General features: G+C 31.8%; 1 protein-coding gene across 2 annotated transcripts; it reads left to right on the top strand.

Annotated features, from left to right (window-relative positions):
- The first annotated feature begins 245 nt into the window (after positions 1 to 245).
- LOC127714448 (mitochondrial import inner membrane translocase subunit tim16-B-like) lies at positions 246 to 6,487 on the top strand. Of its 2 annotated transcripts, none has more exons than XM_052220509.1 (4): positions 246 to 365; positions 1,224 to 1,418; positions 5,191 to 5,313; positions 6,157 to 6,487. In XM_052220509.1, exons 1-4 carry the CDS (start codon positions 363 to 365, stop codon positions 6,274 to 6,276), a joined length of 441 nt encoding a protein of 146 aa, XP_052076469.1. In that variant the 5' UTR covers positions 246 to 362; the 3' UTR covers positions 6,277 to 6,487. The 2 variants fall into 2 exon arrangements, with proteins under 2 accessions (XP_052076469.1, XP_052076468.1); XM_052220508.1 differs by lacking the exon at positions 246 to 365 and adding an exon at positions 506 to 611.
- Positions 6,488 to 10,574: the final 4,087 nt, after the last annotated feature.

Below are 10,574 nucleotides of genomic sequence, written 5' to 3'. Positions count from 1 at the left end.
AGAAATATGTCATAACTCAGTTTAAAATCCTGACTGAATGACAAAAAACTATAAAAAACATTGTACTAAATGATTTTATTGTCATTAATAAACTTTTCTCACCAGTTCTATATTATAGCACGTTCCGTTGAGTTGTTGGACAAACTCTCAGGCGGTATTTTGCGATATTATATAAAGATTTAAAGTGGAAAAATTCTAACCGAGCATTACTATTGTATATTTAGGAGATCTTAAAAACGTTTGATTGGAAAGAAGGTTTAGCCGTTAATAAGCTTCCTGTCGATCTTGACATGCGAAATGTGAATTTCGAGAAGACCCACACGCACATTTAGGCCGAATTTCTTATTCAAAAAGCTATTTCTATGGTATTTCAATTTATAATTCAATTTATGCAACTCCAACAAACATATGCCTACCCATTATCACACAATAATTTGAATAACAAAACTAATTAATGATGGTTTTCACTTCACGACCTTGAATACTGTTTCGTAATAAAAAAAATACGTAGCTAAGATCACGCAATCATAAAATTATTGCAGCATACTGTGTTTAATGGCGAATTTTTATATAAGTTACTTGTAAAGTATAACATTTAAATTATGTTGATGGTAAGTGAATTGAAACATGATAAAACAAAAGACACGAAAGTGGTGAAAAAGAAGTTAATACTAATAATAGACTTTTTAATTGATTTTTTCATTTGTGGCTTTTGGGCCTCTGTGGCAGTGTGGTCTAAATAGTTTATCAACTGTATCACTAGCCTGTCCACACTGACTGAGGTTGTGAGTTTGAACCTAGTCCATATAATTATGACGCCTTGAAAGGCTATTTTATTTTTTTTCTGGGACGTCTTCCTACGACAATGTAACGCTGAAGCCATTTTTTCCGTCTGGACTTTGAGAGAGAATTTTCTGTAGAACTTTGAGACCCAATTTTGGCATGAAACCTTTATTGACCGCTAGAAATTTTTGCAAAGATACAAAGTCTTACCTTTATTAAAAGATGAATTTTGGTCTGTTTTGTAGAGTGCTTATAACAAATCAATTTTCAAACAGTTACAGACTTTCCGTAGAGATTTGACAACCTGAATCAGATTAACAGATGTATTTATATTCATTCGCATAAGGTCGATTTTTTTTCCAAGGCAGCTCAGTTGTCTAAAGGTAGATAGTTCTTTATATGTTATAATAATATTGTCTACTGTTTGCTGTTTGTTTCAGGCAAAATACCTTATACAGATAGTTACTGCTGGGGCCCAAGTTGTTGGAAGGGCTTTTGTCAGAGCTGTGCGAGAGGAACATCAAGCTTACAAACATGCTGCCAGTCGACATGGAGGACAATCAGGTTCTTCACAATCTAAACAAGAAGCTAGAAAGGCTGCTATTAATGACACATTTACTGGAATGTCTTTACAGGTACATTATAACAGGGACATGTTTGTCATGAATGAGGGGAGGACTCTATAAATCATATTTAAAAACTCAACTATGATTTTTTTGGCTGAAATTTTTTTTAACCCAAGTGAAAATATTTTCATGAGATCATGAAATAATAGAATGTTGTCTCTTAAATACCATTAAATGCTAGGTATGTAAACTTGTAATGTGTATCATGAACATAAGTGATGTCATAAGTGTACACATGGATATGGATTTTAATACGACCGCAAACAAATTTTTGTGGTCGTATATTGGTATGTCGTTATCGTCGTTGTCGTCGTCCGAAGACACATTAGTTTTCGCACTCTAACTTTAGTTTAAGTGAATGGATCTCTATGAAATTTTACCATAAGGTTTAATACTACAAAAGGAAGATGGGGATTGATTTTGGGGGTTATGGTACCAACAGTTAAGGAATTAGGGGCCAAAAAGGGGCCAAAAATAAGCATTTTTGTAACTTCCAGACATAACTTGTGTGTAAGTGTATGGATCTCTCTGACGGTTACAACACCATTAGATTTTATGGGCGCAGCCATTTTATGAGCATAACATGGTATTCAGAATTAAGAGTATAGCTAATCCTGATTGGTTGATATGTGCGCCCGTTATTTTTTGTTATTAGAGACTTCGTGCATTCTGCATTATACCAAAGGCCAAATAAATTATTTTCCTTAGCCCTAACGGAACTGAGATGTCTTTTAAACGCTAGGATGAGACACGTATTTTTAAGTGCAAAATTGATAGGCATGGGAGATAAGTACAAATTACGCTAAGAAAAGCAACGCGAACCTATATTTTTTGGACCAAAAAATACTGTCCTAATAACTTTTCTTTAATTCTAGCAAGGTTTCGTTAAAAAAAATCAACTTTCTAAAGTCTGTATCTCGAAAAAGGCTATCATTGTCGCCTATGGGGAAATTAATTGTTTATTTCAATCTATACAGCGTCGACATTTCTTTATCATAGTGCTCAAAAAGTGTCAAAAACAGTAATTTTACTTGATATTTGAAGTGAAACCATATTTTTTGGTGACAAATGAATTATTGATTAACAAGTTTTTAAGCTATAGTCTGTTTCATATTTGTATTGCGTTTTACCTTAGAAACAAGGGTGGGTTCGACTTTTGACTTACTGTGGAGAGAATATGTCATTTTCTGAACTTCTGCTGATTTGTTTGAAAAAAGCACGTACACGTCTAGAGTTTCAATATGCAAATCGATTTTTAAACATGACAATCTCGATCCAAGTGCTGTTATCGAAATTACCAAATTCAGTGAAAATGTACAGAAATGATCCCCTTCGAACATTGAAATGTTCACTCGAATGGCAGACTATAAAAATTAGAATAGGCATGACATTTTGTAGTTAACGAATAGTTTTCGATGTTTAAACACAAATATTTACACATTTTTCATATTTTGAAATGCTATAGTCTGTTTCAAAAATGTACTTTTATACGAAAATGGTTTCATTTAAAACTGTTGTTCAAAATTCACCGTAGTAGTTACATATTGGATCGGTTTTGGTATCAATATAATCAGTACTTGATGACATATAAAGAATCATTGGAGAAAGTGGACATTATCTTCAGGCCCTTTTTAGCAGTACCGCATTTACTAAAAAAATCAGATAATTTTTTTTCACATTTTTTGACTCGGGTCACCTCTGATAAAAAATTGTGAAAATTCAGAGAGTAATGCCAGAACGTTTTGAAGATGATTTTTGTGTGGCATATATATTAGTGCATCTAACAAACTATGAATTGCATGATTCTAGAAAGTATTAAATACCGTATAGGTTACAATACACCATTAGATTTTATGGGCGCAGCCATTTTATGAGCCTTACATGGTATTCAGAATTAAGAGTATAGCTAATCCTGATTGGTTGATATGTGCGCCCGTTATTTTTTGTTATTAGAGACTTCGTGCATTCTGCATTATACCAAAGGCCAAATAAATTATTTTCCTTAGCCCTAACGGAACTGAGATGTCTTTTAAACGCTAGGATGAGACACGTATTTTTAAGTGCAAAATTGATAGGCATGGGAGATAAGTACAAATTACGCTAAGAAAAGCAACGCGAACCTATATTTTTTGGACCAAAAAATACTGTCCAAATAACTTTTCTTTAATTCTAGCAAGGTTTCATTAAAAAAATCAATTTTCTAAAGTCTGTATCTCGAAAAAGGCTATCATTGTCGCCTATGGGGAAATTAATTGTTTATTTCAATCTGACGTTGTACCACAAGGTTCCATATTACAAAGGGAATGCTGGGATTGATTTTGGGGGTAATTGCCTCCAAATTTTAGGAATTAGGGGCCAAAAAGGGGCAAAAAACAAGCATTTTTCTAGTTCATGACAATAACTTGTGTGTAAGTGTATGGATCTCTCTGACATTGTATCACAAGGTTCCATATCACAAAGGGAATGCTGGGATTGATTTTGGGGGTAATTGCCTCCAAATTTTAGGAATGAGGGGCCAAAAAGGGGCAAAAAACAAGCATTTTTCTAGTTTCATGACAATAACTCGTGTGTAAGTGTATGAATCTTTATGAAATTGTACTAAAAGGTTCCATATCACAATGGGAAAGCTGGAATTGAGTTTGGGGGTAATTGCCTCCAAGTTTAGGAATAAGGGGCCAAAAATAAGCATTTTTCTAGTTTCCAGACAATAACTTGTGTTCAGGTGTATGGATCTCTCTGAAATTGTACTGCAAGGTACCATACCACAAAGGGAAGGCTGGAATTGATTTTGGGGTAATTCCCTCAAAATTTTAGGAATTAGGGGCCATAAAAGGGCAAAAAAACAAGCATTTTTCTAGTTTCAGGACAAAAACTTGTGTGTAAGTGTATGGATCTTTATGAAATTGTACTGCAAGGTTCCATATCACAAAGGGAAAGCTGGGTTTGAGTTTGGGGGTAATTGCCCTAAACGTGTAGGAATTTGGGGCCAAAAAGGGGCAGAAAAACAAGCATTTTTCTAGTTTCCAGACAATAACTTGTGTTCAAGTGTATGGATCTCTCTGAAATTGAACTGCAAGGTACCATACCACAAAGGGAAGGCTGGGATTGAGTTTGGGGGTGATGAATCATAAGGGGGTTCAAAAAATTTGAGGGGGATTTTTTTTTCCTTTTTTTTTTTTTAAATTTTCCATTTTAAATTGGTTATTTCTGATTTATATATAAAAGCAAATAATAATGATATGGTTTGAATAGGTAAATTAAAATTTTTTAAGTTCTTAGACCACTGTCATTCTGTGTCAGAAACCTATGCTGTGTCAAATATTATTTACAATCCAAATTCAGTGCTTGCCCCAACTTCTCAGGGTTCGACCTCTGCGGTCGTATCAAGCTGCGCCCCAGTGGAGCATTTTATTTTTATTTAACTCATTTAAGCAAAAACTCAAATTTACTAGAGACAAGGTGTCATGTGCATTGATCAACATACATTTTTTTGTTAGGATCTTTATCTTTGACATATGCAACTTTCTATGACAAATATAATTATATCAATCCAAGACAATTATTTTCTGAAATGAAATAGATCTAATAAATGCATTAGAAATTTCTTGTTTCTTAAAATTCAAGATTTTTTTTAAAACATGACAACAATACTCACCATTGTAGGACAATATTTCAGAGAAAATAAGAACTTGAATCAAATAAACTTTCTGAGGAAAATCACAGATCAGAAATATTAATTTTACTGTCACAATTCCATATTTTCTTAATTTGTTTATTCCAGGAAGCCAGACAGATATTAAATGTAAAAGAAGATGTAGATTATGAAAGTCTAGTGAAGAATTATAGTCATTTGTTTGAAGTCAATGATAAAATTAAAGGAGGATCACTATATATACAATCAAAGGTAGGTCTCTATACACAGTGATCAAAACTAGGGAAATTTTCCATTAAAATTAAATTTGTTCATTAAACATATGACAATGTATGAGGACGTAAACCACAACATAGAAATAAAAATAAAGTTGCAATTGGGCAAAGAAATAGCAAAAGTGTTTAAATGAGGCTCAACTCTCTCATGATACTCATAGATCATTTTTTGTAGATGTTCATTCAATATATTTGCATTTTTTAAAACTCTCAGTATTGATATACCGGTAACTGTGCTTTCCAAATATTTGTCCAAACATTTGTCAACAAGACTATGTGAAGTCAAATTATACAAAGACATGTGTACACATTTTATATCAAGTACTACTTCCAGTATTTAAGTATTTGAACTCATTTGGATCTTGCACTATCTGATATTTTTTCAACTAAACTGGTATAGTCTTGATATAGAATAGTGGTAATAATACAAGAGTTATTTCCCTTTGACCAGCAGTTTTAGATATATAGTTAACTGTAAAATGGCTTCAGAAGTTATCACTAATTTTAACTATAAAATGGCTTCAGAAGTTATCACTAATTTTAACTTATTCTAACTACATGTTTTGGAATTACTACAATGACACACTTTTTGTTTTCTTTACTTAAAAAGATAAGTAATATTTAACCAATTATTATGTTAATCGAAGGAAAGTAATTACCCAGACAAATGTCAAACTCACGTGAAAATTCACATGAAATCAGTTCATATTATAGTTTTTAATGTAACATACATACTGTAGTTGAAAAAGTTTTGATTTCTGAAAAAAAATTGTAACAATTTTTCAATTTCAAAAAGTATAATAAACCTTAATGTTTTCAGGTTGTGAGAGCAAAAGAAAGATTAGATATGGAAATGAAAGACAAAGACAAAGATATAAACACTGAAACTAAACGAATAGAAACAGACAATAAAAAAGATAGTCAAGATGGTCCTTCTTGACAAAAATTATTTTAGTGTATAGTGAATCTACAACAATAAAGAAAATGCCTTCCGTTCAGGAAATTCTTAGAAAATACCATCGTTTGTTATCATATAAACAATTGTTGATGAATTTGTTCTTGAGTGAATGGAAGGATACATTGTACAACAAACATTATCATTAAATCTGTATGCATAAGTTTGACAAATAAAAAGGTACACACGTAGTCGACATTTGCTTTATAGAATTTGATTAGAAAGAGGCCTTTATACTGAAAATTTATAATATACAATGATCGGATGTCTGTTTATTATCCTTGACTTTTATGACATTGGGAATGTTTCTTATTCCTCAGTAACAATGGAACTTACATTAAAATAAACTAACCAAAAAATATATTTTCTTCATTAAAAATAAAATAGCTTTAGAAAGAAAGTTTTTGATAAAAAAAATAAAAGGCAGAATATATTCATAATATATTTGATCAGTGCTACACCCCCAAATTTCATTTTCATTATGAAATCCCTATCTGTATTGTCATTTTCATTAGACAATTCATCACCAGGGGCAGGTCCAGGTGAGGGCGTAATGGGCGTACGCCCCCCTTTTAAAAAAAAAACGATCATAATCTAATATTGTATTGAATATGGCAATTAGTGCATTTCACAATTATTTTATGTTTTTTAGCAAAAAAAAAGGGGTCCAAAAATTTTTTATTCTACACCCCCTCTTTCAAATATCCTAGAAACGCCCCTGATCACAACGATTGTTATGGATTATAATTTGAATTATTTTAGGACTGTAAATGAGCAGTGACAGAAAATCCCAGCAGTGAAATAAAAAAATCTCTCTAATTAAGCACCATTAGTAACAATATATGTATATATGTACTGTAAATTCAGAAATTATTGCATGCATTTATTATTGCCATTTTCGAAAATTGGACAAAAATGCCAGATAAAATATTGTGATTTCTGAAAAATCTGCATACTCGAATATGTACCAGATATTAAAATGCGAGTTTGTATTATTGCAGTACTCACCTAGTCGCATTATTCCCAATAATAAAAACCTCACAATAATTCTGAATTTACAGTATATATATATATACTACTTGAAATATACTTTCTTTGGATTCTGTATTTAGTTAGCAATCCAGACATTTATATTTAACCAATTAATTTATAATTGAAAAAGGTAAAATATGAAATAAAAATAGTACTTGTGGATTTTAAGAATTATTAACGAATAAATTAATTTTGAATGGATTCTTTAAGAATACTAAATGGCTTTGCTATCATGTTTTCTTTAGTAGTGTAAGTCGATACATATCACAGTGTGGTTATTTCTGAGGCTTGTCATATGTTCTAATAGTCTCTTTTCTGAATTCCATTTTAATTGCCTGTTTATTTTTAAAAATGTGTATTGATTATTTTAGATTATGTTAATCTGATGGGAAGTGATATGTTGAATCAATGTGTCAGTTACATAAGAAATAAACATGTTTTTTTAAGAAACCAGTTACTGTTAAATGCCTTGATATGTGTTATGATATATGAAGTTGTCAGAATATACATGTCCAGTAGAGAATATTTCAAAACGTCCACAAATATGACATTTATCATAGGTCAACACGGAAATTATGAGGCCAGTAAAACCTTAAACAATTTCTTGACAGGGTCATTTAAAAAAAATAAAGTGATCTTATCTAGAATTCACTATCATAGCTTAATGTGTGTACCCTGTACTTGATGCACTGATAGCAGCATACTGTATTTTGAACATGTAGTCAAAAGATTGCCAAATACTGCAATATGGACAGTTTTTTGCCAATTTTTAGTTTGTATCCAAAAATGAATTAAAAAGGAAACCTAAATACAATACCTCTGCTGGTGGACTGTTAGTCCCTGAGGGTATCACCAGCCCAGTAGCCAGTACTTCAGTACTGGCATGAAAATATGGATATTATGTTATTAAAATTTGCTGTAACAAAAGTTTTGAAATAATTCGAAATTAAGGAATATATATCTCGATCCCTCATGCAAAGCTCTGATTCCTTACCTGGCTTTGGTTATACTTTTTGTCCTTTTTGGTTTTGTTAGCTCTTCAATTTTGGAAGAAGTTTTGGATTTTCACATATTTTGTCCTAGAACTTCACTGAAGAGACATTAACATATCGAAATGAGCATCTGGTGCAAGAAAAATTGGTACCGTTTATGTATTCAGTTTGATTTGATATTAATTGTCTGCTATAAAATGCTAAATTTATTTAAATTGTCTACATCAATTTTTACTTGTGCATAAACACATGTTCCAGGAATAAGCTTCATTAGGTATGCTCAAGATCAAGTTTGAAATCCAAACAGGTCTAAACAGAGCCAAAATCATCTAAAATCAAATGTTAGTTTGCACTATACATGGCTATTATAAACCAAAATCAGTACATTCAATACTAAAAATTTCATGTTATAGAAAAACAAAGGATATGGGGTGTCCATCCATGACACAAAATCAGTACATGCACAGCAAAAAAACCCCACACAAAATGCAAAAGAACAGTGCTTTTATTGCTGTTTCTTCATCTCAAAGTCACTGAGTTTATATGTATATATATATATATGTTGTGTACAAGATGTAAGTTTGTACAAATTATAATTTGTACAGGGTTTTTGTACAAGTTATAAGTTTTTTGACACATACCTTTTTGCACCAGGTGATAAAAGTTTATCTTCTAACACTTATCAGCTTTATGTCTTAAATTCAAATTTATATACTTCAACCTAACATTTAGTGCTATTCTCCTTGTCCTAAAACTGGAAATAAGGACACCTGAATGGTTTAAATTCTATTTTTATTTTTCTCCTCATACCAAAGTCATATCCATAAAAAGTCTTTTTGTGTTCTTATAATGTTTTTTGTAGCAATGCTCAGTATAATCTGTATCATGTAGTCATGGAAATATAACAGAAATATGAGAAACAAAAGGCTGTGTGCTTGTATCATCCATTTTTGTTAAGCGGTTCATAAAAAACTGATAACTTGTACAAAAATTCTGTACAAATTATAATTTGTACAACATTACAATTTGTACACAACATATATACACCACCTAGTATTTTTTTGAGCTATATTTGTTTCATATAGAGGGTTGAAATGATAAACTTAATAAGGGAGCTACCATTTGATGATTTTTATGGGGGGGGGGGCTAGGATGAAATTTGAAAAAATAGGCAGGACAGGAGTTTTGAGGTGTAATACCACCATTGATTTTCCCCTATTAGTCTTTGTTAAATTTGCAGAATTTATCTTTGTTTCAAATAAAGAAATACTTGGCATGAGTAAAGTTTTATCCTGTCCAGTACTATAGAAAAAATTTCACATAACATTTCATTGCATATAAGAAAATAACCATCACTGGAAGTTAACCAATCAAATTTTCCCCCTTTTTTAACCTGTGTACAAGCTTTAGTAACCATGTAACCTCAAGTTTCCAAACTATTCTATAGAAACCCCAAATAAAAAAATAATGGTGCTTTGAAATACACAAGATATATGTTTATGACCCAGAAATGTTTTACTGCAATGAAATGTAGGATCAATTACCTACAACTGTCAAATTCAAGGGAATATTTTTTTCGACCTATTTTCGTATGCAACTGGATGTGACGTACTATGATTTGGTGGTATTACACCTTGAGTAGAAAAAAAAGGCAGGATGAGACACTTTGCCAAAAAAAGGCAGGATGACAATTTATGTAAAAAAAAAAGTCAGGATAAACTAAAAAAAAAAGGCAGGACCGAATAGAGTGAAAAATAAAAAGGCAGGACAGAGATTACAACTAAAATAAAATGCAGGACAAAATTTTTCATCCTAGCCCCCCCCCTTAAAATCAAATGGCAGCTCCCTAATATTCCAACACCTGATCAAACATGCACATATATCTATTCGATACCTATTTAAATGAAGGACAAATCATGATTTTTCTGTTCTTGCCCTTTTAGGGGATGACCATTTTGATAATCTGGGAGGGGAGGAAGGAGGATTTTATTCGGATTGACTATTTATTTGCATCTGTTGCTGCGCATGCTTATTTGTACACGATTGATTCCTGCCCATTTTGTGTTGCATTACATTCATTTACATCGAAAGGATATTTATTTTCAGCGGCTCTCACCAGTCCAGGATATTCCTCCCTTGCTTGGTTATATTGTTAGTAGCTGATTATGGCCTCTCTGATAAAAGTTACAACCTTTACATGGTTGGGACATTATAAATCGTTTTCTTTAGATGGATTTAAAATTAAAGAAACTAAACTGA

The sequence above is a fragment of the Mytilus californianus genome, unplaced genomic scaffold, assembly GCF_021869535.1.
Source record: "Mytilus californianus isolate M0D057914Y unplaced genomic scaffold, xbMytCali1.0.p SCAF_9, whole genome shotgun sequence".
NCBI classification, from domain to species: Eukaryota; Metazoa; Mollusca; class Bivalvia; order Mytilida; family Mytilidae; genus Mytilus; species Mytilus californianus.
This window is presented reverse-complemented; position numbering and strand designations above follow the sequence as displayed.